Here is a 26,650-nt window from a genome sequence, read left to right as displayed (position 1 = left end):
TGAAGCTCAGTGCAGTGAGAAAGCTTCTCATGCTCTGGTTGCATCTCCGAAGAACAATTAATATGGATGTCTTCACATTCAGACAAGGTAAGCTCACAAGTGCAGCTTGGTTTTCTTCCATCTGTTTACCTTGAATCTCTTCACTATGCCGCTGCATATTCTTGGAATTTTCCTCTTTTATCACCTGTAATGTACTATTATATTGTATTTATTAGCCTTTGAAGGTCCACAATTTGAAAATACAGGGTGTGTATTTGAAAGGCAGTTCCAAGAAGGTACATGATCAAAAAGACATCTGCTTACTCCCTACTAGAATCCCTCTTTGGTACATAAAGCAGTAGATATTCCTGAGGTATTAATATGTTCCACTGATGTATTCAAAGTCAAGCAGTCATAAATTTTAACTGCCGTACTGTTTAAAACATTCAAGTGTTGTTTATTCTACCCTAAAACTGTTATGCAAGAAAACAGTATATTAATTAGAGAAAATAAACACTTTTTAATATATTTGAGACAGAAAACACTACGCTATGCTTTTATGTGTTGAGAGAAAGCCAAAAGTTCAATTTTTATAAATTTGTTAGGAGTGAGTATTCTCTCACGGTACTACTTTCCTTTTTTACTTGATTTCTTCAATTTAGTGCTGCTGATGTGCTGTACCCAGCTTCCTAATGGAACTTTTGTCCTAACTCTTCCTAACTTCCATCAGAAAACTTATATTAACATTCTTACTTCTTTCCCAGTTGCATATCCTCATACTCCAACTGACTGGTTAATTAACAGCCTGTCGTTTTCCCTTTTCAAAGGGAACCTCACTTAAACAGTTCAACTGTGGTCTAACTTTAGGTTATACTTCATACAAAGTCTGAAAACAACAGGTGCCGTGATGCTTCTTGGGCTTGGCTCAAAGAATTCAGCAACAATTCACAGAATGGTGCCCTCTCTGCACTCCCCCTCCTTGCTTTATAGAGAAATAAAGAAGTAAAACTAAGCCACTGAGTTAGAGCAGTTGTTGAGCCCTAAGAAGGATGAGTGCAGAGCACCCAGCGGCTTTTGCAGCTGAATTGATTTACTGTTTGTTCTTGCTGCATTGTTAACATGTACACTCAGGAGGAACATGACTCAAATATTTGTGAAGAAGTGAGCAGCACAATTTTCATCTCAGTCTGAAACTGTTCCTCTGTGCAGGCATCCCAAAGCTCATGTAGTTTCATTACAGAGGAAGGAAAATGGCATCTAGGTCATATAAAGCCTTGGTGTTACACGAGTTACCTGCTGTTACACAAGATTTTTCAGAAATTACAAGTGATGCTTAGACATAATATGCAACTGCGCTTAATATCCATGATAATATATAAAAAAGAAACAGAAAAACTTCGATGTTCTTGTAGTTGATAAATATTCAGCCACTTTCCTTCACTGCTTTCTAATGTTTTTTTAATTATACGTAGTGAACATCTAAAGCAGTTTCAGTCCTTGAGTAACTGCTGAGGGGTTAAAATGTACGGTTACAATCCTCTGAAATAAGGTGTATGTGAATGCATTTTAAAAATGATTTCTTCCTCCCCTCACCTTCTCCTAAGACCTTTCTCAGCTCTGATTACATCAAATACAGTAGAACAGTAACTTTTTTTTTTCCTGAATTACAGTGCCCAAGCACTATGCTGCCTATATCACAGAGCTCTTTTTCCTTAATATTGCAGAATTAATATTCCCGCTCCTGTTTGAACTTCAGATTGCATGGTTAAAGTCAGAAGACTGTACTGTATGTGGTGTCTTCCAAACCAAGTGCATGAGTACTCCAGTGTTGACAAATAAAGGTCTTAGATCTTTGCAGCCTTCAGGATGGCAGCAACTGTCAGATAAGTGAGTAAAATGTGTTCGTTTTCCTCTCCGTATATTTGGACGTCTGGAGGGGGGAGTTGGCAGCACCTGATAACGATTAATGGCCTTATAGTTTACACAGACTGTAGCAGTAGTTGCACTTTGTTCACAGGGATGAAATAAACAGAGCCTCTTCATAAAGATAATCTTATATTTACTTCTTGTTGCAGAAGTTCAGCTCTCCCAGTATTTCTTTCCTTCGTTAGGTATATTACTACAAGACAGAGACATAATTGGTAATCGTGCCTCGGTTCTGGAATGTCAAGTCAGCTGTACCTGTTAAACACGCACCCCTGATTTGGCAAGTTGAGTCAGAAAATATGCTAAATCCTCACAAATAAAATGTAATGATGTGTGAAAAAGAAAAGGAGAGTAAATTTCCTTCTAAGCATTCCTGCCATGTAAAATGGGCAGACATAAAATCATGCAAGTCGGTATAATTAATAGCAACTTAAATTTTTATAGCCCTCCATCCGAAAGAATCTCACAGCCTTTACAGAAATTATTGTATGGAAATACAAAACAAGGATCATTTTGCCACGGTTGAAATGCAACCGACTGCTTAACAATTGTACATCTATGCTGGAGCCTGGTCTTCCACAAAGGACTTGCATGCTCAGGCTCTGTATTAGGAACAAAGATACCCCTTGCACTGCAAGACAACATTTTTTAGAGCGTATGAAAGCTTTTAAATTACTGAGTACACCAATGAGTCGAAAGCTGCGAAACATTTCAGGCGCACATAAGCTTGTGCTTGATAGTAAAGTCTGACTGACATATCAGCGCTTACTCTAAGCAGCAGGCAGAGACACACCGGCTGGTTTGCTGCGTGTAATCAGTTTGACAGCCCCCAGGAACTGCTGAGTCCCCGTGACCCTGGAAAGACAGTTTGGCACATATATTAAACAGTCAAATAGCTCCCCTCCAACTGTTTATTCATCTCCACTAGTCACAGGCCTTCCCAGTCGAGTACTCGCATTAGGTCTGAATGGTTAGATAATGATGGAAGAATCTTCCACGTGTCCTCACAGTTGTTGCAATCTAAACCCTCACATGAAAATATTTCTGGATTAATAACTGCCTTTGAGGCTGGAAGGTGGTTCAGTAACACAGGCAGCAGGGAGTGACTAATATTATACATTTGAATAAATCCAAAGATTCTGTTTGGATTTTTTTTTTCCCTTAACTCTTGGCAAAGTTCCCCTGAGACATAGTTGTTAAACCTGACTTTTATTTTTTCCTATACCAACATTTTTAACTTACCAGAGATCTTGACAGTAATCTATAAAGAGATGGATGGTCATATAGCACTTGTTCTCAGACACCAAAGAGGCTGTCAAAACATTTTTAAAAGTCTTAAAAAAACAAAAACAAAAACTTCAAAGCCAATGAAATCTAAGACAATTCTGAGCACAAGACATAAACTTTTCAGATATGTGGCTGCGTATGAATGTTTTGCTTGTATTTTTCACATAAGGTGTACAGTTGTGGACAGTGCAGGGAACTGAAATGATCTGTCCCTTCCAGAACGTAAAGGAAAAATTGTTTATTGGAAAATTCTCTTCAAGTTACATTCAGTATTATGAAATTAAGAGTCCCTGCCCAAAGAGACATTTGACTGGAGGAGTTTCTTACCCTTTCTAACTTTCATTCAGCTTTTTTACGTCAGACATTCATGTTGTCCTGTTCCTTAGCTCAGATGGAGCCCTGTGGCTCTAACTGTTGATTGACTGTGCTAAGAGACATATACATAAATGTTGTTATTCATCTAGCACTACTGAATTGCAGTTTCTAAAAGCAAAAACATTTAAATATCAACCTGTCCAGATGCGCTATCACCACTTCCAGATGTGGATATCCATTTATTTTAGCCTGAGGAGTTCACAGTTCAAGATGAGATCTGAAATACACAAAAGTTTCTGTTTGAAAACATGTATTGGCACATGCAAAGGCAGCTCTTTGCTATCTGCAGCACCTGCAGGGCGTTATAAGGGCAGATACTTAAATCACCTCGATGCATTCACACCTGCAGATGTTCAAATCCTACCAGTAGGGATACACAACGCCTGGTTTTGCAGGACAACATTAGGGCCAATCCATCTGGAAGACTTCAACCAAGCTTAATAAATCTAGAACAGTTCCACAGAAAATGCCTAAAAAACCAGAGGCTATTTGCAATCATCTGGTGATTAAATAATACCTCTTGTGGTTGGTTTTATATTTATGTTTGAGGCTTTCTTTTACTACATACACGCCTGCCTAATGAAAGCTCTAAATAGAAGTTGAAAAAAGTGACTGCTTACAAGAAGTATTCCTGGGTAGAATGATCGATCGTTAATAGGGACACTTTCAAAGTAAAACACTACAATAATAATACTGGGAGTTATTCTGGAATAGCTGTGCCAACCACATTTTTATGTGGAAGGCCCTGAAATAATTAACAGGAGAAGGAGCTGCTAGCCCTTGATTTTGGCTCTGTTTAAAGAAAATCCAATTTCGTCACAGCTAGGGTGGAAGCTTGAGTGCTCAAGTCCTTCTAACTAGACATAGGAGATCTGGATCAAAATGGGTGGAAATAGCAGTGCTATAAATGTGTATGAAAGCTGAATCAGAGCTTTAGGATAACTAAGCAGTGGGGATAAAGTGATGCTGAGGACATGGAAAACTATATTTTGTTCTTCAGGGGGGTTTCCTGCCAGGAGACCTTCAGATGATCATCTCTTTCTTTTCCACTTGTGGGAAAATTAAGAAGGACCCAACTTTTCTACAAACAGAATTTACAAACACTTGCTTTCTAGGATTTTAACTCTGGCCAATTCCTGCAACTCTTATTTATTTATAAGAGTTTAACAACTCTTATTTATTTCCTCAGTCCTATGACAGAAAGACTCTTGCTGAATCCTAAACAAAGTTGAGTGACACTTCAAGATCTGGCCCCTCAGGAGGAGCAGTAAAGACTCTAATTTTACACTATGCATGTTCTGTCCCATTGTCTCGTTACCAAGCAGCAGCTGTTTTTGTGGGAATTGTGAGCCTTCCCTTGCTACAGAGAGCACTATCGATATCTGAACTTTCAGGGGGGAGAAACCTCTGTTTCTATCCAGGAAATATCAGATTAAAATAAACACACGGAACGTTGCTCTGTGAAGAGCGAGTACGTTATTTACAATCCTTTAGTTTCAAGTTGGCATTATTCAAATATTTGATGTGTGCCTTGAGTCTTGTGTAGGAGTTCCATGACAGAAAAGGTGAAACAAAAAGGAGGAAAAAACGGAGAGATCTGTCATATACCATTTTTGTTCTAATACTACATTGTACGCATTATTCTTGTCATCTGAGAATGTCAAAGCTCATTAAAAAATGTAGTTAAATATAAGAAAGCTCCATGAGGAAAGTAATTCCTTTATTGGTAGGTTAACTGAATGCCAGAGTCATTCAGTTATTCCTCATTAGAACCAGACTGAACTCAGGAATAGAACTAGTCTCCAGCTTTGGCTACATAAAATGCTGTACAAGTTGCCAACAATGAAGATCTGCAAGTGGAATTTGGTTAATTGTGTCAGTCTGTAGGAACGCTTATTATTTTTTGGTATTACAATAGCTCCAAGAGTCCTGAGAGCTCTGCAACTGTGATCCCTTTGCACAAGGTGCTGGCTGAACACAAAGCAAAGAGGTGCTTCTGGCTTCAAGAACAAAGTCTTTCAGGAAATAGTTTGACAAATTTTTTTGGTAGAAGTCTCTACTTCCTCATTCCCCACCACGCACTCCTCCATTCCTCTTGTTTTCCCCTTCATGCTGTCCCTGAATTGTACCAATGCAGTTATTTGTGTAGCCCTGTGTTAAACTGAACCAGGAAATGGATTTCAATTAAAACTAGTCCTCAAAACTATTTAACTCAGGCTAGTGCTCTGATCTGTGCCCTGCTGCAGATGCATGAGGAATGTTACAAGAAATGGGGTCCCATAAAGGCAAAACCATGTCAAACCATGCCCTTAACTTAGCCTTACCAGGACAGGGCTGCAATTTTACCTGGTGTGAAACAACATTTTGTTGTTAGCTTTGTTTAAATTAACACAAGCAAGCAGACTGTCAGTACACAAAATAACAGAACTGCTACCTCAGGTGATACTGTAAAGTTTTCAGAGTAGAATTTGCTAGCATTGCCAAAAAGTCATCCTTCCCCTTTCAGATTCAAAAATACCAACTCTGAAACACACAAAGGAAATAACCTTTAAACTCCATGTTTGTTTTTGCAGTGGCCTGACTGGAAAATAATTTCATCTGCCTTTAAAAAGAAAGCTGGGGGGGGATGTAAAACAAAGTAGAGACCATTTCCCTCCCACCACAGTTGTGCATCTATTATCTGACTCACCACTTCTGGGATTCCTTCTGGCAGCACTGGTTTTATTGCACTGAAAATTCAAGAGTGTGAAAAATATTCCCTATTTTCAGATGACTCTTCTGTTCTCTGTTTCGTTCAGGTCAGCATCCCTTCCTTTGGAGGTTTGGAACTAAAGCTTCAGAAAGTGCTGTTCTTAAGCCTTGTGAGAAGCACCAGCACAGCAGAAGGGGGAAGGGAGAAATGAAAGGGGAGGAGAGTCCATATCTGAAGAGAGACTCCAGACTAGAGAAATTTTACTGACATCCATTCAGTATCCAGCAGGGACTCCTTCAAGGGCTTTTACTGAGATCCAAAGACTCGGGCAATTCACAGAGGCATTTACATGCAACGTCGCCTTCTGGGAGCTAAGGTATAACTGTACTCCTGGATAATAATAACAAAGAATACTACCAGACTCCTATTGAAATGTCAACCAGGCACTACTGTTCTAGAGAGTAACAAAGAGATGCTAATATAATTAATTATGAAGCCTCAGTACCCTCATTAACACTTCTTTAGTGCCCAGATCTTTGAAAATCAGCTGTATAAAGTGACTGTCAGAGTTAATTCCTTATAAATTGCCTCCTGTCACATCCCAGCGCTGCAGCAAGTTCTCTCAGGCCTTGTCGATGCTAAGAAATCTGTTGTGTGTGTTTTTCTTTCTTTCTTTCTTTTTTTTTTTTTTTTCCAAGTACTGATGCAGTTGTACTGGTTCTTAAGGTGTACACTGTTGAATAAGCAGGAGTTTGTCAGGATGGGATAGAGCAAAATAGAAATGCCTTCAGACAGCCCCACTTCCATAACTGGTAGCGTAAATAGGAAAAGTTTGAATCACTTGAACGGAAAACTAAGGACAAAAGAAAAACAGGAATGAGAGGTGTCACATAATTTGGCATTCAAATTTCCGGACTTTTCATTAAAAGTTTCCGGACCTTTCTTAAATTTGAGGATCGTAGCCAGTTTCTGGTACTCTCTCCACTTAACTGCCTTCACAACAGCATTTCTGCTCCAGGCCTCATTCCAATGCATGCTCCCTCCCAGCCACTCCCGCGTACAAATATATATTTCAATAGGCTTAGGCTACACGGGGTTCCAAAACCAGCATGTAATTGGTACAATTGTCTTTTACGCTTCTCCACAGAGAGCCACATTCATGCCTTCTTCAGCCCTGCTTTGTCATGGCCTCACTCCCTTTTTCTTTCAGTTAGACTGGGATCAGTACTCGTGTTTTGGAAACCTACACAAACACTCAAGAAAAAGTCACACAAACTGGCTGTGTTCATAGTTCATTCTGTTATTTCTCAGTACCATTCATACTCCTACAGTATATAAATGCGCGATCTTTGACAGGAGATAAAAAGAAACTGATCATTACAAATCACTCAGCATTTTTTGCAGCAAAGAAGCACCAAATGCTGACATGCCAATTTGCCTGTACAGAACAGTCTGCTTCCCTCAATCTTCTGTGTGCTTTTGAGAAGATGATAACCCTCTTGCAGGGCATAATTTTGCAGTTACCTGCATGTGTTTGTATAACGTGCTCCAGAATCCTTCGGGAGTCTTGCTATACATGGCATAACAGACTAATCAAAATAGGATGTTTTATTTGCCATTTCAGAAGTCGCTTTTGCAGTAAGCGTAAGATTATTTTGCTGGTCTAGCTAAACTGATAGCGTTCACACTCTTTAAATGGAGGTGAAGTTTATATCAATAAAAGCAGTCCTTGCAAATAGGCCTGTCTTTCCTACTGTATTTATTAACATCATTAGGAACATGATTTTATTCTCCACTCTTAGATTACGTATTTATAGCCCAGTAGAGCATTGCTGTATTGATCGTGTTCCCATAAATCACATATAAGAAATTAAAGTAGCATGCTCTAAATTAAACATAAAGGTTTCTGAAGAACTATCATGCAAATTCCATTTGCTTTCAAAAATATAAATTTGATGGGATTGAGTAGAATGTAACTACAGATCTCTGAATGTCCTTTTAGAAACAACATTTCTGCAAAGGATAGCCAGTTCTGTTCACACAAATAAAACCTGTCTGCAGTGCTTTTTGAGACAGTCAGGTGCTTTATACATACCAATTCATGTTCCAATGACAGTTTGAGATACTTTAGACATAGTCAGTGTTGATAAAGTGATGTAGAGAACAGATAAATAATTTTTAGTTGTGCATGATCGCTGAATATGGAATTAATTTAAGGAATCTCAGTGTTTTCTTCCCTGTTGTCAGCGCTGCAAAGGGTCAGCTACCGTTTAAGGGTGGCGTGCCAGATTGTAGTTTTGTTCCAGAGATTAGACGGTGAGCATGCTGGTATAAACTCAGCAGGAACTAGGGGATGCTGTGTCTAAAAGCAGAGAGACACTGCCAATCACCTTGTTGACAGTGTCTTGCCTCTGTCCAAGGCAGAGGCTCCCAGCTGCCACTGCATTTGGGGCACCACGACAGCCAGGAACTGGGATCCCGAGGCTTTCACAGATGCCTCTTTCGATATGCCACGGCTCTTGGCCCCATGCCAGCTCCTACTTGCCATTCAAAATCTGCCTGCATGGAGCCTTTGCACCCCTGTGGTGGTAGCTTGCTGACACCTGCAACAAAGCACGCTTTCCCTACGCTCCTTCTCATTTTGGTCCCATTTTGACTTAAATCTCTCTTATTGTCAACGTGGGAATGACTGTGTGACAGGCGACACCTGTACTGTGCATGAAGTCATACCCATAATATTTGTAAGGTTTGAAAGGGACCCCCTCCCAATGCTAATTCTACAAAGCATAACAGATCTCTGAGTAATGGAAATGGATTATTTTTATAAGATATCACACAAATCTCTGTGTAACTACTTCAGAAACGAGCCAATGTGTTACTTGCCAAAATTCAGAATACGGTTTTCAAAGCAAAAAGGGCAGAGCATTTGCAGAGACAGAAGGGACAGGGAACAGGAGGTCAGAAGTTACAGAAAGATGTATGAGCCCTTTATGAATGACACTGGAGAAGCAAGAGCTGGAGGATTCACACAGCTTGAGGTAACACTTTGAATCCACGCAAGGACCTGAACTCTCATTAAGCTTCTGAGCATCTGGCTGGCTGCACAGACACCGTGTTCTGAACACAGCACAGTTGTGGTGACCTTTCTTTCCTTCAAGTTTAGTGAATGTGTGAACACCTGATTTTTAAATCACAGATCCCTAACTAAAAGAAAAAAAGATCTGTACATTAGCAATGCATGCACAAAATATCCGTCAAATAAATCTGGAACAGTGCTCTGCCATTTAGGAACTTAGGTTCTGTTTTTAATTCTGCCATAAATTCCCAGCATGGTTTCGTACGTCATCCAACCCTTACCCCTAAAATATCCCATCAAAAAACGGCACCAGCAGTTCAGTACCTCACAGAGCTGGCAAGGGTAAAATAAATGCTTGTGGTGTGATCAGAATGCAAGATAAGAAGCATCACAAGTAAGAGCACAGATAAGCAGACTTCAGAAAACTCATTGCTACTGGTCCTGCATTCGAACTCCTCAGTCACCACCTCCACTAGCACGATAGGGTGCTACTATCACTAAACATTTTCCAGGATGGCATACAGCAAGCTATTGGTGAATTCTAAAGGATACTCCTTTAGAATACCACTGCAGATGTAAGGGACTTTCCAATGAACGTCCTTTTGGGTAGTATCTGCTTATTTGTCCTCTTGCATTTCACACCTGTACTATCTTGATTCTTCTTCTCAAGGGATACTTCCATTTCATGCAAACCTCACAGCCTATAGGTCAGTAGAGCAACCAACCTCACTCTGAAGCAAATGACACTCAAGACCTCAGTCAAAACAGTTTAGAAGTAACTGATCGGGTACTGTCAAGCACAGAACATCAGCAGAAAGCCAGTTTAACCTCTGTGTTGCATACTCAGGCTAATTCAAAGGCAATGCAGTTAAGTACCCAGGTCTCAGCCAAACCAGGTTTGTCATGCTCTGCAACCTTGTTTGAAAGGAGCAACCAGGGAAATGGAATTAAGGCCTGCTGGTTATACCAGTTGGGAAAACAACTGCATTCTGGAGTGACATGTTTCTTTCATATAAACCCTTTTTATTATTTGAAGAGTTTTGTTGCTTGGCTTTAAAAAAAGAAATAAAATGAAAAGATGTAAAAAGTACTGTTCCCCTGAACAGAACCCATCAATCAGTGAAAGGCAATGCCTTTGATCCCATTTCAAGCCTCTCGCTGCCAATCTAAGCCCCAAGAGTTCTCATGGCCAGAAATTCCTTTCTTGTTTGAGCTATGCACGTCGGTTTCTTCATTCTCACTTGCACGTTCGGAGTGGAGGAAACGGGGAGAAAGGTGTAAATGGGGAAAGCTCAGCAATTTTTCTCTATTTTGGGTAGAGACCACTGTTTCAGCTACCTAGGGCCTCAACACAGCTCAATTAATTCATTTATCACAAATAGAGGACAGCTACTGTACCCACTTATGGGTAAATTTTTAGCAAAAATTAGCCTAGAATATTTGGTTTGCACCAGGTCATAGAAATTATACCCCCAGCATGCATGCTTTGTTGTATCTGTCCTTTTTCTAATACTTTCTCCCCCAGTGCTCTCTCTTTACCTTAGTCTTCTCTTGTTCTTGTTTTCTGATGCTGATTTGCTCCAATATGTAAAAGTGAAAACTTATTAATACTTTGTCTCATGAAACACAAAGAGAAAACAGATCAGCACTGTAGTAGTAACAGCCACTTTACAGACACTTAGTAGCCTCAGGCTAGTAAACCCCCTCCCCCAATTATCCTTGATTTTGCCCTATTTCTAGTGTAGTGTTACCACATCAGAACATTTGTGCATCTGATGTTGCCACGCCAGAAAGAAAACGCGAACTACGATTTATTTAAATACTGTTGATAAAGCTCCAGCAAATCAGATACATTAGAATAATAACAAAAAAAAAATTAAACTGCAATTACTTAGAACAGTCATCTTCTAGGGCTATTTGCTTGTTTGTCATCCTTGGGGAAGAGAAGTCCAGACATGCACAATATTATTGGGGAACACGTACTACATTCACAGTAACTTTGCATATTACTTACTGAGAAAAAAAAGTTGCTTTATTTTTGCTCTGTTTCACATATTCAAATTCCAGTTCTTATCTCACTTTGCCATCTCAAAAACAAAACAAAAATTACAAAAAAAGCTTTTCTTTTCAGATTCACTCTGACAAGCTAAAGTTTTTAAACTACAGCCTGTAGGATGCAAACTGTATATAAATTTACACTTGGAATATTTAGTCTACTACCAAACAGTAACGTGCCTTGGCAGTTCTAATACACCAATTAAAGATAATTTAGTGATGACTGAAGATGATCTATTTATAGATGATAAATCTTTCTTTTACGCTTTAGGAACTTCTTAAAAAAGCAACACACTATGCTACTGGGTTCAAGTATTTCATGCCAGTTATTCAACATAAAGCAAACCTGAAAAATAAACCCCCCTACTCCCTGCAGTGTAACTACTCGCAGCAGTGAAGTTATTCAAACAATGCTCACTTTACATTTTAATAGTGGTGTTGAACTTGAATAGAAAACAGATTTATTTCACTCATTAAGGGATGAACTAACTTGTTGCTGTATCTTCAAATACTTACGATACCTTCAACAAATCTGCTGATCTCTTAAAAAATAAACTTTTCTCCTGCCATACCAGGATTTCACCAGTGACATTACCAGAGCCACATCCATTCTCAGGAGCGCTTTCTCTGTATCCTGTCAGCTTTATTTTGACTTACAGACCCAGCTCCCTCCCTGCAATAGCAGGAATAGCTCTGCTCAAGTTCACGCATCCACGCCTGCTTATGCCAGGGCTAAATTTACCCTCAGCGTTCACCAAGAAGCTGTTCCAGTAGAGGTGCAATTGGAAAAACCCCTGTAAGCAGACATACCTGTGAGAAAGCGCTGCTTTAGCAGCCTGGGACACCGGGCCACAACACGGCCTGACCCTGAGGCAGGCGAGGCCGGGCTCTGTTTTTTTTTTTTTTTTTTTTTTCTCCTTTCTGCCTTTTTCTCCTTTCTGCCCGGCAGCGAGGCGGAGCAGGAATCCCCCCACAGCACAAAGCTCCGCAGCTCCCTCGCCAAACCCCAGCGGCTGCGCAGCGCCAGGGAAGCCGAACTCTGCTGATCCCCCTGCCCAGTCCCCTCGGGAAGCGCACACCACGGACGCCAAGCAAGGCGGCCAATTTCAAATTAAGTTTAATAAGGCACGAGCCGGCCCCGGAGGCAGCGGGGCGCTCATGGCGGCACCTCACGGGGGGCGCCCGCGGCTCTGCAGCGGCCCCGGGGGCGCGACCCGCGTGGTCCTGAGCGCTGCGGGGCTTCTGCGAACAGCAGAGCTCTCCTCATGCAGCGGGGCTCTCCTCAGCCACCAGAGCTCCCCTCCGCCATCACGGCTCTCCTCAGGCACCCGCTCCCTCACGACATCCCCCCGACGCCATCTTAAGTCCTGGCACCCCCTGCCCGCGCCGCCCCTCGTGTCTCCAGCGGCGCCCGCCGGCGCCCAGCGTGGAAACGGCCGCACGGAAGGAGAAATCCCTGCCCAAACACCACGGCGGACCCGTCCCCAGCACACCCGCGGCTTTCCCCAAGAAGCCAGCCGGGCCGCCCGCCGGCAGCCACCTCGCTCCCCTCTCCGCCACGAGCCCTCGTTGCCCTTCCCCAACATGGCGCCGCCGGCCTCACTTCCCGCCCGCGGTGACGTCATCGCGCAGCGCCTCGCCCGTCTCCATAGCAACGGCTGTGGGGGCCGCCATGTTGGCGGACGGCTCGGCTCCCGGTGCCGCGGTGCCGTCGCTGTGGAGAAGCGGCCGGAGCCTGCGCTGCGAGGCGGTGAGAGGCACCCGCCGGGCCCTGGGGCCACCCCCGCCCCGCTCCGCACCTCCAGAGGCCGGGAGCCGCCGGCATGGCCACAGGCGGGCGGCCCCGGTGCTGACGGGGCAGCGGCGGCCCGCTCCTGCCCGCCCCGGCGCCTCCCTTCCCTCCCCTCCCTGCTCTCCCCTCTCCTCGCCCGCCCGTCAGGGCCCGGCACCGACACCGGGGAGCTTCCCGAGGCTGCCGGGCCCAAGCTTGCTCCAGTTCGCTGCCTCTGCCCCTTGGCAGCTTTTTCTTGTCAGGCCCTTTGTGCAGATTGGCCCAGAAACACGCGTGCGGCTGCCACAAAGCCAGTCCGAGAGGCAGTAATAAACACTACGCTTGGCATCGCGCTCAGTTTCTGCTGTTGCCCGTGGAGACTCGCGCCCGGTTTGGTTTTGCTCATCCTCCGCACTCGCTGCCTGGATTGGAGCAATACCCAGGCCTTGTGTCAGGTCGTGTGAAGGTGACGAACATGTCACCAGCACCAGAGAATTACAAGGGCACCCTGCTTTTAATGATGAACCTGAGATGTGCGAGCGTTTCTGAAAGTCTCTGTGGAGAGCTGGAAAAGGGAAGGTGCTCTGAATGCTTTGTGCGGCGCTCTCTTTCTGTTTGGCTTATAGTGTCTGTCTTCTCTTCCTAGAAAAGCTGCCAGACTGGGAAAATTTCAACAGCAGAAGCTGCGGTACAGTCGCAGACTAGTCAGGATGCCAGTGTACAAACGGATCAAAGTATAGATGCTGCCCAAGCCTTCCAGCAAGAAGTCCAAGTAGATTACACTAGCCTTCTGCTATTCCTTCAGAGAGTGGAGGATGTTGTTATCAAAGAGCTGAATAAAAACTGGACAAGTCGTGCCTTTGATGGCTTTGAAGTGAACTGGACAGATCAGAATGAAGCAGTAAGTTGACGGCATGCAGAGTCTTGTCATTACCCAAGGAGAGCTGGTTGCAGTGGCTCTGACTCGTTAGTTCTGTTTCTTACTGCTGTGATTATTCGTGCCAGATTCTAATAACTATTTTTTTTTTTCCTGCCGCTTTCTCCCTTGCTTTTCACTTGCCCTTGCTTTGTAAGGCTGTTCCTGTTAGTGACTGCTGCAGCAGCTTTATGAGGAGGAAGCATGCAGCTGGTGTGGGCTTATCTTCAGCTCCCAGTAGCCCCTTCAGAGTGTGCCAGACGACAAGTTATCTAAGAGCAGTTGAAGTCAGTGATTTGGCAGCTCTTCCTATTTAGATTATATTTGTTTAGTGTACTGTGTTGAAGAGTGGTAGCAATTTGTATCCGTCAGTACACGCTGGTACAGTCATTTCCGAATCATTTCTGGTGAAGCTTAGTGAGGGCAGAAATCATAAAGGGGGCTGGCCTGTCGTAAGTTCTCATGGTGCATCCCTCCTGACTTGTCATGCAGACCCTGATGTGTGCACTCTACCGGAGGTGATTATCAAGGGATGGTTAATTTGGTAGGGTCACGTGCTTGTTTTTTTTCTTTTTCACATGTAATTGCTACTTTGATAGACAGGAAGCCTAAACTGTAACCATACAACCGTATCCAGGGACAGGCACAGATCTCATTTCTCTGTTCAGAGATGATTGCTTCAGTGCTTGAATTTGATCTCTTCCAGGTGCTGTGTTTGCATACGTTGTCATACCCCGAGGCTCAGGATCAACACCTGCAGGTTACCAGCGTCTCATGGAATGCAACTGGATCCGTTCTTGCATGCTCGTATGGCCGGTGAGTATCCGACTGGCTTTGAGAACTTAACTGAGGTCGCTGTGACATTTCAGGCTGACCTGAGATTTCCATATATTCCCTTTCTCTGCAGTAATCAACTAGATATAAACACATCTTGTTCATGTTAAAAAAACCAACACCCTTCATTCAAAGAAAACGCATCTCAGGGCAGTCTTAAATTATGGCATTTATGTCTTCTACTTTTTTCCATGTGAAATGGATACGTATGCTTTTACTGATCTGTGTCTAGATAGATTCTGTTTGGAAGAGGAATGCAAACACATTGCAAATGTAGGTGGGTGAACTTTGAAGCACATACTTGTGTTCGTTGAAGATCGTGTTGTTTTAATGTGCTCTCTTAGCACCCCAGCTGAACCTGCCACCTGTTCACGTGTGCCCCTGGTGCCGTGAGCATGTGCTAACAAACATTTAAGAATCTCTGAAATGAGGGTTGGACAAAACGTTCATCTAATCTAGTGAACGTCTGTAACAGCGTCTCTTTTCTGTACCTTACCATTGTCCTTACTCAGTTTTCTTTCTACTATTGTTTCCTTAGACTAAAAGCCGTGGCAAAAAGTGAATCCAGTAATGAGGGGATAGGGAAAAGTAAAACAGGACAAACCTGTGTGCTGCTTGCCTCTTCTGCTCTCCCGGTCTACAGCTATTGCCAGATTAGAATATGGTTTCTAGGTCTGTGGTTACCCTCAGTAGAATTCCCTGCTGTGAACTTACGCAATCTCTCTGAATCTTTGAACTTCTAGCATCTACAACAGTCTTTAGTAAAGAGTTTCAAGCTCAACTGCACACTATGAAAAAATTGCGCCTTTTATTTACTCAGTATCTCTTCCAGTAAAAGAAATACGATCATCAAGTAAAAGCAGAAGCCAGGTTCAGAACAATTGCTTCCTGTCCTGGCTGCTCACTGTGCTGCAGATCTCTGTCCTCTGTATCAGGGCCATGTAGCAAGCCGTAACGTCCCACTGGTCAACATGCTAACAGGACCCAGATCCGGCACGAAGGCCTCTCTCAGCTCCCCAGGAAGCTCTTTACCATTACCTGCACGTGTCAGAACAGCTTCTCAGATGTGCCACCTCAAAGTACCTTCCTGGTAGACCCCTCTACCTTCAGAAAATGCACTGCATTACAGCTGGGATATTTGCTGGGATATGGAGTGGTGAATATGCAGGTGTCTTGGGACTTCTGCTTTGGGCAGATGGCTTGTGACAGTCAGTATTTTGGGTTTGTTCTGCCCCCTTACATTTCGGTAAGCATGCAGTGAATGAACCAGCTAGAGATAACAAAGCAAGCAGGGTGGCAGGTGTCTTTTAGTAGCCCAGAGAAGTAATTCCTGAGAGCCACTTGTGGCCAAGAATCATTATGGGTATGAATCTGAAGTGAAATCTGTAGAGCTGGGGTGTGTGACGTGATTTGTGCGGGGTACTCAGCTCTATTTGGGGGTTGTGAAGAAGGATCTCTGTTCCCATGGAGGCACCTGGACTTCAAATCATGCTGCCTAGCTCAGGCCAAGCAGGCCTCTGTAAGTCTTTTAGCCCCTGTGAGTCTGCCAGGTAAGAGTTCCTCACGGTGCGTTCTCAGACCCTGGGTCTTTGAGTGCTTGTTTAGAGGAAGAATGGCTTGCAAATCAGCCTGCCTGCATATCAGCAGCGATTTGGGCTCTCTGCATTTTCATTCCCAAGTATTCATAGGAACTTTCTGTGTGCTCTTCAGTTGTTCCCACAATTTGAATGGCTGGTAGATCTTGGCACAGTGAATCAATGTGAGGTTTCCTGGCAGGCACTTTGTTCAGTCAGTGCACTGAGATGCACTGTGTGTATATGAGCCTTCAGAGATGTTGCATCACCTCATGATTCCTTGAGCTCAGTTTTCCTTCTAGCCACAAAGCAACACGTGTATAAATGAGTGGGACATATCAGAGCTCTGCTCAGAGTAGAATTCACCTCATATCAGACAAATAAGATGTAGCTTTCTCTTCTTTAGGTTGAGTGATGGGGACTGGAGCACAGAAAAATCCTACGTTTGTACTTGGAATCTGGACAGAAGAGGGTTGGATCCAAAACACCCTGACCTAGTGGTGGATGTTCCCAGTTCTGTCCTGTGCCTGGCTTTCCATCCCTCCCAGCCTTCACTGATAGCTGGTAGGTTCGATCTTACGTGTGATTTACCCTTGTTTCTTCAGCTTGGATCAGTTTTTTCTCTCTCTCACCTCAGCCTAAGATTCCTTGTAACAGTAACGGCATTGCAGCTCCACACCCAGAGGAACCAGCGCTGACAAATGCACTTTGGCTTCTGAACTGGGAGCTGGAACTCACTGCATTTTTCAGTGACATCTGCCTTTTTATCAGAGAGAGAGCTTAGAAAGAGAGAGAGGCAAATTCAGCCCTAGCTGCGAGTAGGAGGAGTGTACTTACCTTGGCAGAGACACATTCTCTTCCCCCAGAGCTGACTGTGCCCTCTATGGCTGCCTTTGAAGTTGTGGGGCTTGTTTCCACCAGCGCTTCATGGCTGCATCTCTCACACTTCGGACTGAGGGCTGCAGTTCCCAGGACACCGGCCATGCTGGCAGTGAGAGAAGTTCCCCCAGTTCTGCTCTAGCAACAGAGCAAACTGCCCGTGGCATTGCCCGTGCTGTGCACTATTGGATCTCACATGCTTATTGGTGTCTTGTTCCTCTCAGGAGGCCTGTTCAGCGGGGAAGTGGTGGTGTGGGATACCAGCAGAAGAGAAGACCCTTTGGTCTGGAGGACGGGGCTGACTGACGACACTCACACCGATCCTGTCTATCAGGTGAGAGAACACCCACAGTAGACGTGGCTGGGGGAGGAGAGGGTTGGCAGTGCTCTATTTTATGCCTTCATTTTGTTGGCACTTCACCTGAAGCTCTCAGGCCGCTGTGTTCTGTTTTGGTTAACTATTTTTCCCTTGCTCTAACACCTGAAGTGGCAGTTGTTGAATCAGACACTTTCTCTGTAAAAATAACTTCTCATTGTTCAGGATAAGGCCTGTTCCTGTGCTTTACCTGTTCATTGGTACAGACAAAGCCAATGTCTGCACCTGTCTGTGTGCCAGCTCCCGGGGAAGTGGGTTTGGTACCGAGGTGACCGAGTGCCACCCAGCTCTGCTGCCAGGTTGTCTCTCAGGACAGGGGACTGCAGGCTGCTGAGGGGGCGGTTGGTTCTGGCAGTCCCCACTTCATGAACTCCTCACGTTTGGAACAGGTGAGCTGGTTACCTGATGCCAAGCACAGAAACCACTTCCAGCTGCTGAGTGCATCGACGGACGGAAAGGTGCTGGTGTGGAGGGAGGAGCGCGACGGGCGGCTGGCCTTGGCTGAAGGGTTTGCGCTGGTGGCTCAGCAGATCCCTCGTAGTGCTCAGCTGAAGAAGGTGAGTTCAGTGGCTCAGCAAAGCCTCATCTAACAAAAACACTTCAGCTCTAGAGCCCGGGTGGCAGACTTCGCCCTTTCACATGAGAAGGGATAGGAAAAGCCCCCACTTTGAACGCAACCCTTGGTCCCATCTCCCTTCCTGGACTGAAAATCATTCCTGGAAAGACTGGCAAAAGCTGAGGTTTTGCCATGGTCTAAAGTTGCTGGGATGGAGAAGAGACCTTGCTTATAATAATACTTCCCACAAATCCCATTGAGGGTGGGGGCTGCAAAGGTTGAAGGCTGAGCAGAGAACATCTCAGTTGGTCCCTGACAGGCTGGTTCACGCTGCTCTGCCTGCACCTGCACTGTCAGGGCCCCCAGCACTCACAACAGGTTTGTTTTTTTCTCCTAGCTCACGTGGGGAGAGGTGGCTGTGGGTGTGACCTCGCTCTCCTTTTCACACTTTGATCCCCGCATGTTCATTGTTGGCGTGGAAGGTGGCTACTCACTGAAGTGCTCCATGGCAGCAGAGACTCCGGCTCTCCACCGGACGGGTTCCTCGGTCTCGCTCAGGGCGCCAGCAGAGCTCGCCTTCTCCCCCCACGGCGGGCCGGTGTACTCCGTGAGCTGCTCCCCCTTCCACAGGCAAGTGCTGTAATCAAACACTGCTGCACCTTGGTACAGGTCACTGCCTGGCTCTAAACATCCATTTGCAACTAACTGGGGTTTCACATGTGTACAAGTCCCAAACAAGGGGCACCTGGCACCGGGAACTTGAGAAAGTAACTTCTTCCAGGATGACCAGCGTGCATTGGCTCTGGTGAAGCTGCACACTCAGGTACACTGAATGAGGTCAGAACAGGAGCAACACAAAACAGCATTTGCGTTCAGGCCAGCGTAGAGCATTAGCACCCTCCTTAGATCATACTAAAGAGCAATTCGAAGTCAAGGGGTGCATCTCAATAAAGTAATTTACTTCATCAGGGCTGAGCTGCTCTGCCTGTTTTGTGTCTTACTCGTAGCTGCCTGAATTTAGCTGAGCCGCTCACATCTCTGCCTGCTGCTTACCCACCCTGGGAGAGGCCCCGAGCCGTCTTTCCATGAAACGTGCTGAGGGCCCAGGTCTGCAGTTACTTTGCATGAGACAAACGCCGCTAACAACGCCGGGCTCTATATCAGCAGTTCTCAGGCATCTCTGGCCCACAACCCACCACACTGAGTGGACAACATGAGCCCTCATTAAACTTAATTGTGAGTGCTAACAAAGCTGTGCTTCTACAGCCCACATCCCAGAGCACAGCTTGGAAAGTGCTGCCGTAGGAAACAGCCAGATACTGGCAAAATAGGAATAGTGGCCAAGGTCACGCCCCGTGAGTGAGTTTTGTTCCATGTCTTTAGCAATAAAGCCTACCAAGCTGTTTCTGGCCCCCCAGGAATCTCTTTCTAAGCTGTGGGACTGACGGACAAGTTCACCTGAACTCCATGCTGCAGACACAACCCCTCCTTTCGCTTCAGTTATCCAAGAAGTACCTCTTCTGTGTACGCTGGTCTCCAGTTCGGCCACTGGTCTTCGCAGCTGCTTCCGGGGAAGGCAAGTAACGCTAGGTGTCTGTTCTCAGACAGAAAATTTAAATTTTGTGCTGGGTATTAATTGATATGAGTCAATTGTACTGATTAGCATATCCCACAAGCAGAGAGCAATGACCATTGTTTGCACTGTGCAATTAGTGCAATGGAGTCATTTCTAACTCTAGCAAGATGACCTCAGGAACAGCTCTTCTTTACTTTCAATCATACCAGGTTGCTACAGCAGCTTACAGGGATGTAACGTGGCTAAAACTGATCTCTGGTCTCCTTGTTTTGACGTTTATTTCTAGAGCTAAGAGTATAAAAGAAGTAAACAGAATTTTTTTTCTTTAGAAAATTGCCCCAATATTTTTGAGTCAAGGAATGGAGATTTCACAAGAGTTTAGCCAGCTGCTTTCAGGTCTCTGACAGCAGAGTAAATACGCACTGCCTTGCAGTGATGGCAGCTCTTTGTCACAGTGTAGACATCATCCGAGGGAAGGGGGAACATGCTAAAAAGAACATCTGTAAGTGTACCAGACTAAGCAGATAATATTCTGCTGTTAAGTGCAAAGTCTGTTACCACGCAGCAGTCAGAAGTGTTTCTGTTTTACAGGAGACGTGCACCTGTTTGATTTTGCGAAGAGCTCCCAGAAGCCCGCTGTTTCCATAAAGCAGGCTGCAGCTGAATGCCCTGTGTACTGCTTGGAATTCAACATCAAGCAAACTCAGCTCTTGGCAGCAGGGGATGCTACCGGTACAGTCAGAGTCTGGCAGCTGAGTTCTGACTTTACGGAGCAGGGACCCAGGGAGATGACTCATCTGGAGCAGCTGGCAAGCGAGGCCACAGACTGAAACACTGAAACAGCAACAGAACCAGCTGCGGGGAGCTTGTAACTACTCTGCCTCCACAAAAAGTTCCCATTCACCTGTTCCACAGCGTTAACCTGCAAAACATGTAGCTATGGTCACAGCTGGAGTTTCATCCACATCAGTTAAATTTGCATTTAACCATTAAACACAAGATGATGTGGTTCGACCAGTAACTTTTATTGAAGCACACTGCAATGTTTGTTTTCCCTAAGAGTCTTAAGCTAAGCAGTTTAAGGTTACATCATAAAGAGACACTGATTATTGTAGAGCACAAAGAGAGAGACACATGCAGAGCTACAGTCAGCAAACGTGAGCATGTTCCTTGTATCGTTCGGTACTAGTGTTCTATATCAATTCACAAAGAGTGAACGTGTAAATTCTATGTAGTCGTAGGCAGAAGGAAGTTCTCTGCCCTTGCCATCCATGTAGGGCTTCATGTGAGAAATGCAGTAATCGGCTTGTTCCCGGGTCAGGTTCTGAAAGACAAAGACAGCACTGAGGTGGAGACGGGCTCTGAGGCTGCTGCTGGGCGCAGACACGCAGCCCTCCCCCTTCCCGAGGGCACGCAGCTTGGAGCAGAAGCCAGAGCTCCAGAACTATGCCTAGCATGGAAATGATCCATTTCTCTGTGTGTTAAAGGTTGGAAGGTCTGACAGGAGTCTTCCCACCAAAGAGAAGACAGAACAGGTAACTGATAGGAAGAAGAGCAACCTCTTCATTTCTCTGCCAGCTGTTGGGATTCAGGTAGGAAAAACTTCCCATCTTGGCAGGGCAGTGGGAGGAGGAGATGTTCACACTAAGAAAAGATGCTTAAGTTTCTCCTTTGAATGATTGTCTGGAGAAACATCTCCCTCTAGTCTCCCAAATGATTAGAGGAAAGCACCCTGTGAATGCACTCCCTTCCCAGGCCTTTGGGGAGCTCTTGTTTTACTCAACCCAAGTAGTTCTTGGGCGGTTAAAGCTTCTCTTCTTCCTCTGGAGAGCCAAGGAAGCAGAGGGATAGGGTTGTTCTGCATTTTGCAGAGGGTACCATTGCAGGTTCAGAACTGATTCTACTACAGTAACATGAACTTCCAATTAGCTGCTCTTTGTTAACGATCTATGAACAAAAAGCCTCTATCTGTTCCTAGGGGCCACAACTGGTACGTACCTGGTAGAGCTCCTCCTTGGTCACGTAGGGCTTCCCTTCTGAGCTGAGGGCACGGAAAGCACTCTCGATCTCCTCGCTGGATTTCACGTTTTCTGTCTCCCTGCTGATCATAAACGCCATATACTCCTGCAGCGAGACGTGTCCATCCCTGCCGGTGAAACAAAACAGTGTGTGAAGGCTGCCATCTGTTACAATACATAAGAATGCAGTTCCCTCCTGAGAGAGGGGTTTTAACTTCCTGGGAGTAGCAAAAGTCTTAACACAAGAGGGCACATCAATACCAGATCCCTTTTTAAGCTGAATGTCTTCTTTACAAATGTCAATCCTACTTTCATGAATACTCTTCTACATGAATTATTGTGAAAACAACCATAGCCCCTCCACAATAAACAAAAGCAAAGCTCTTGGCCTGTAAGAGACTTTGCAGCTAAACCCCACAGAAGATACTGATATCGTAGCCTGCAATAGAAACACAGAAGGTCCAATCCACGTACCTGTTGGGATCGACAGTGTCAAGAATAGACTCAAATTCGGGGTCTGGCTCTCCTTCCTCAACCATAGGCAGGTCGTAGCCAAGGGATCGCAAGCAAGACTTAAACTCCTGGTGATTAAGTCGTCCAGATTTGTCCTTGTCAAAGTGCCTAAAAACACAAAACCAAAGCTCACATTCTTAAGCGTCAAATTAAGTGATTGACAGCTACACGCACGGCTGAAAACTAGAACATGATAACCAGCCCACCATTCTGGACAAATGAGCTTGAATCAATAGACATTTCCTATCTAACATATGTAAAAATGAAAGCCTAAGTTCTTTGCTTTGCTTAAAAAGCATCAAAAAATGACTATATTCCCATCTGGAATTCACCGGCACTCCTGGTTCCTACACTGCCGTGCCCACAAGTGAGCGTGCCCAGGAAAACCTCGTGTGGCTGTGGCTGCGCCCGGCCAGCAGCGGGTGTATCCGAATCTCTGCCATCTGGCAGAGACGAGAGCAGCTCAGCACAAAACTGGGCAGACAATAAGGGAGCTGCAAACAGAGCAGTCAGAGAATCCTGTGAACAGGGGCCATCTACATGCCAGAAATATCTCACAAGCATTCCTCTGGCATGCATTTCCTGCCACTCACTTGAACATCATGCTGAACTCCTTCAAGGCCTCCTCAGTGACTCCAGTCGTGTTTCTGTAAAGGAAGAAGCAAAGCTAGTGAACGGTTCCTGAACTGCAGAGCTCTGCTGGGGTCCCAAACCAGCCAGCTGCATCAAAAGGTGAGGACACGTGAGCAGACAAAACGTTCCATCACCACAGCCCAACAGAATAAATCAGCTCCTGCAGGACATCATTGCTAACAGCCAACAGGAACCACTTCAAAGACTGCTAACTTCATCCCGCTGAAAGAGCCGGGAGGTGGTGCAGATTGACAAGCAGCTCTCCAGGCTGCCACACACGAGTCAGAACACAGCCGAGGCTCAGCAGTGGCACGCAGGGCTCATTTCCAGACACACAGCTGCGTCTCCTCATTTATCCCCCACCCAGGCTAGGCACACTTCACAGTACACTCAGGGTAGGGAGTACCGAGCTTGGATCTGCTGCTCCAGGTTGTGCTGCATTCTCATCCCCAGCTGGTCAAGCTGGTCCCACTGCTGCGCCAGCCCCACGGTGCTGTGCTCCGTGTACTTGTTGTCCAAGATGAGTGCCTCTTCCATGGCAGCTCCGAGGTCCTCAATCTTCTTCAGCTGGCTCCTCATAGCTCGGATCTCCTGGTGCTTGCGCTGCAAGGAGGGAGGAGGAGGATGAAATCAAGGAGTGGAAAAAAAAAAAAACACCTTAAAATGAACATGTGTAGAATATGGGCTGGCAGGGGAAGAAGGTTTATATTCTGTCTGCTGGGATTTTATGTATATATATATATTTATACACACACGCGCGCACACATATAGTGGGATTTGTAAATAGTATTCAGAATAACCTCTTTGTGCATGTTACTGGAAACCAACAGGGCTTGCAAGCCAGCTCTTGAGACAGAAAGAATAAACTCTTACTAGAAAACATGCTGAAAATATTGTATTATGTAATGTATTATTGTAATGTATCTTTGCCCTACCTCAGCCATTTAGGAAAAAAAAAAAGATCAAAAAGGAAACCTTTATCAGAGTGTTGTGTAATGGCTTGGGATGTAAGCAGACATTGGATATGTAAATAGGTAATCCCCAAGGTTTCTTCAGTATTCAAAATATATAAAATCGATTCAGATTTTACCGTACAATGACATGCATTTTCATTCCCACCCGGTGTTCCCAAGATACCACTCAAGAGAGGTGTTTCAGAAATCGCTGAGCATCACTTACTTTAGTAGCTTCCAGCTGTGATTCCAGTGTTCCCGACTCCTCCACCATACAAGACCTAAACACAGAATCACAGTGAGAGAGAGCACTTCTCCCATAAAAAATGGCAGGTGGGGCTTGAAATTAACAGTTCTTCCTTAAAATTAAAAATCCTTACAGCAGTATTATTCTCCTGTAAATATTTAAACACTGGTTTTGCATTTTGTTTATTCTGACTCATCCTCTTTCAGACAGACACGTGTACATCTTCTTTGATTCTTATTTCTTTACGTAGTTAATTTCTAGCCCCATTTGAAAGGCAACACGATCAGCAGCCACACTTCATGCCAGATCCAAAGCACCCACTTTACTGGACCTAATGAAATTAGAAACTCGGTGCAGTCCCACCCCACCCCACCGTGCCCAGCACACACGCACACAAACTATGGGTGGTTCACCGGGGACAGGCTGTATTAGCCAGCAAGATACAGGAGCTCTACAGAGGTGTGTTACGTGAGGAGAAAATGGGGGAAAAGACCTTGAAAACTACTGGCTTAGTTTAAAAGTAGTCTTAATACAGTATCATCACTGCAGAAAACGATAGGTCTTCCCTAGGCAGCAGTGGTTGATGGAAAGTTGCTTTTCCTGCCCACCTCTCCCATCCTGCCCGCAGGGAAACTGAGGCAGGGCCGCCCCTCTCAGCCCAGTGCCACGCTGAGCACAGCAGCCCCCTGCCCTAGCACACACTGTGGTGATGGGCTCCGAGATCTGCTTCATGTGGACTAGCTACAGAAAGTCTCGGGGTGTTGCTTTTTCCTCCCCAAATCCTGAGTAACCTTCAGCTGTGTTCAGGAACCTCTGCCCTTCCAGCACGCACAGCGAGAGCTCTTACTGAACAACCTGTGCTTGGGCGCCGTGCTTTTGGTGTTTAAGATCCTGTCACTGTAACCAGGTTCCCATACCCACTGAGATCTACCCTACGTGCTTTTGAGCTTCTTGAGGAGGGGATTTCAAGTGCTGAATCACTCTGCAGCAATGAAAACGCACCAAACACCCGGGTGTCTCTCACCATGGGGTTAAGGCTCAGGTTCAATGCGTGCCTAAGGAGATGAAGCGCGCGCCCAGAGCAGGAAGCTGGGAACCAACCATGGAAAGGAAAGAGTCAACGGGGAAACAAACCTCCAAGCATCTCTAAGCTGTGAAAGTTAGTTGGAAGGAAAGCGAGCCTTGGAATTAAAGAGTGCATTTGAAAACCAAAGTGAGGTAAGAAAATAAAGAGGAAAAAACCTTCCAGATAGATCATCCCCAACTTCATACTGATAGACACGAATGACACGACGATATGCTATGCTAGTCAAAGAAAAGAAACCAAGTAAATTCCAAAAAGGAAGAAGAAAGAACAGAGGAAAGAACACACCCAAACACGGCCACTGCAGTGGAGCCACACTCCAAGCTAGCACCACCTTGCAGCAAACGTAAGCCACTGTTTAGTGAAATAATTCAAATGCTGGTCGCACACACACAATTGGTTATTTTGGGGTAAATCGCACAAAAGGGAGGGTCATTAAAAAGGAACTGAAGTTTAGCAGTTAATTCACCTACTGATTCTGTAAAAGCTTTTTTCTTTCTAAACTCATCTTTCTGCCCCCCCTGCAGGAAGCCTCCTCCAGGCAGCAGCGGGCACACACAAGCCGCTAGGATGCACTGAAAAGCCAGGTGCACGCAGGGCAGCTGCTAATATCTTGAAACTTCTCTGAAGCTCGGCTTTCCCTCTCACCAAGGCATTCTCAGCGCAGCCAATGCCTCTTTGAGCTAAGTCTGCATTTTTAATCTATTCACGCAGAATTAAGGACAAACTCTGCCTTGCGTATCAGCAGCCTTCTGGTAATTTGTTCAACAAAAGAGCTTGGCATGGTGATCTCGAACTCTGACCCCACGTCTTTTAGTAAATGGCCCTTTCTGTTAGCTCGTTCTTGGATACCAGAACTAATTTACAACACTACTTTACAAAGGAGCAGAGAATTCAGCATCCGTTCCAGGAAAATCTGCTTGGTTCCATTAAACTGTACAACAAAAATGGGGCAAATTATTTTTATCTGGCAGAAACAGCAGAACACAAGACACTGTGGTCATTACAGAGCACATAAGAAGCACAGTTATCTGCGAAGAATTCCACCCTTTTATTATGAAAAGCCTTCTATCTTCATGAGAAAGGCCCCTGCCTCCTCTCCAGCACATTACACAGGGCAGATGCCCAGGCTTCAGCGCCAGGCCCGTACAGTATTTGTTAATGTTTCACATTATGCCTCGTTACAAAACTTCTATCATGTTGCAGATTTTTAATACTGCAGAAAAGGAAGCGGACAGACATGCTGTCAGAGGTTTTGGGAGTCTAAAGACATTTAAAAATTTTATTGTTTCCTTTCCACTACTTGACAAACCCCCGACATGCATCCTCA

General features: G+C 44.9%; 2 protein-coding genes and 2 long non-coding RNA genes across 17 annotated transcripts in view; 2 read left to right on the top strand and 2 right to left on the bottom strand.

Moving 5' to 3' along the window:
* Positions 1–6,905, top strand: part of LOC311421693 — an 8,506-nt gene extending 1,601 nt beyond the window's left edge. The window contains exons 2-4 of the long non-coding RNA XR_014684960.1: positions 11–87; positions 1,704–1,866; positions 6,366–6,905. This is a non-coding gene — a long non-coding RNA (uncharacterized lncRNA). The remainder of the gene's footprint in view (positions 1–10; positions 88–1,703; positions 1,867–6,365) is intronic.
* LOC311421694 lies at positions 233–6,381 on the bottom strand. The gene is made up of 6 exons (XR_014684961.1): positions 6,257–6,381; positions 3,704–3,784; positions 3,520–3,619; positions 3,148–3,217; positions 2,675–2,760; positions 233–2,098 (listed from the first exon to the last, which is right to left on the bottom strand). It is a non-coding gene; the product is annotated as an uncharacterized lncRNA (long non-coding RNA).
* Positions 6,906–12,754: 5,849 nt separating the features above from the next.
* Positions 12,755–20,893, top strand: DYNC2I2 (dynein 2 intermediate chain 2). Its single transcript, XM_084493908.1, has 9 exons — positions 12,755–13,140; positions 13,808–14,062; positions 14,784–14,893; positions 16,892–17,049; positions 17,589–17,698; positions 18,130–18,297; positions 18,694–18,926; positions 19,715–19,872; positions 20,464–20,893. Exons 1-9 carry the CDS (start codon positions 13,063–13,065, stop codon positions 20,700–20,702), a joined length of 1,509 nt encoding a protein of 502 aa, XP_084350034.1. The 5' UTR covers positions 12,755–13,062; the 3' UTR covers positions 20,703–20,893.
* The window catches only part of SPTAN1 (spectrin alpha, non-erythrocytic 1), a 50,356-nt gene continuing 44,582 nt past the window's right edge, over positions 20,877–26,650 (bottom strand). For 8 of the 14 annotated variants that reach the window (XM_084493895.1, XM_084493902.1, XM_084493903.1 and 5 more), the window contains 6 exons: positions 24,216–24,270; positions 23,443–23,639; positions 22,997–23,050; positions 22,365–22,511; positions 21,871–22,018; positions 20,877–21,196 (listed from right to left, as the gene is read on the bottom strand). In XM_084493895.1, the coding sequence (XP_084350021.1) occupies positions 21,071–21,196; positions 21,871–22,018; positions 22,365–22,511; positions 22,997–23,050; positions 23,443–23,639; positions 24,216–24,270 (727 nt within the window). In that variant the 3' untranslated portion in view covers positions 20,877–21,070. Of the gene's footprint in view, positions 21,197–21,870; positions 22,019–22,364; positions 22,512–22,996; positions 23,051–23,442; positions 23,640–24,215; positions 24,271–24,405; positions 25,326–25,478; positions 25,542–26,650 lie in introns of those variants that run through there. The other 6 variants (XM_084493901.1, XM_084493904.1, XM_084493899.1 and 3 more) reach the window with 2 other exon arrangements.

The sequence above is a fragment of the Aythya ferina genome (genome assembly GCF_964211825.1).
Source record: "Aythya ferina genome assembly, chromosome: 20".
Taxonomy (NCBI): Eukaryota; Metazoa; Chordata; class Aves; order Anseriformes; family Anatidae; genus Aythya; species Aythya ferina.
The sequence above is the reverse complement of the archived record's forward strand: the minus strand, read 5'-3'. Positions and strand labels throughout refer to the sequence as shown.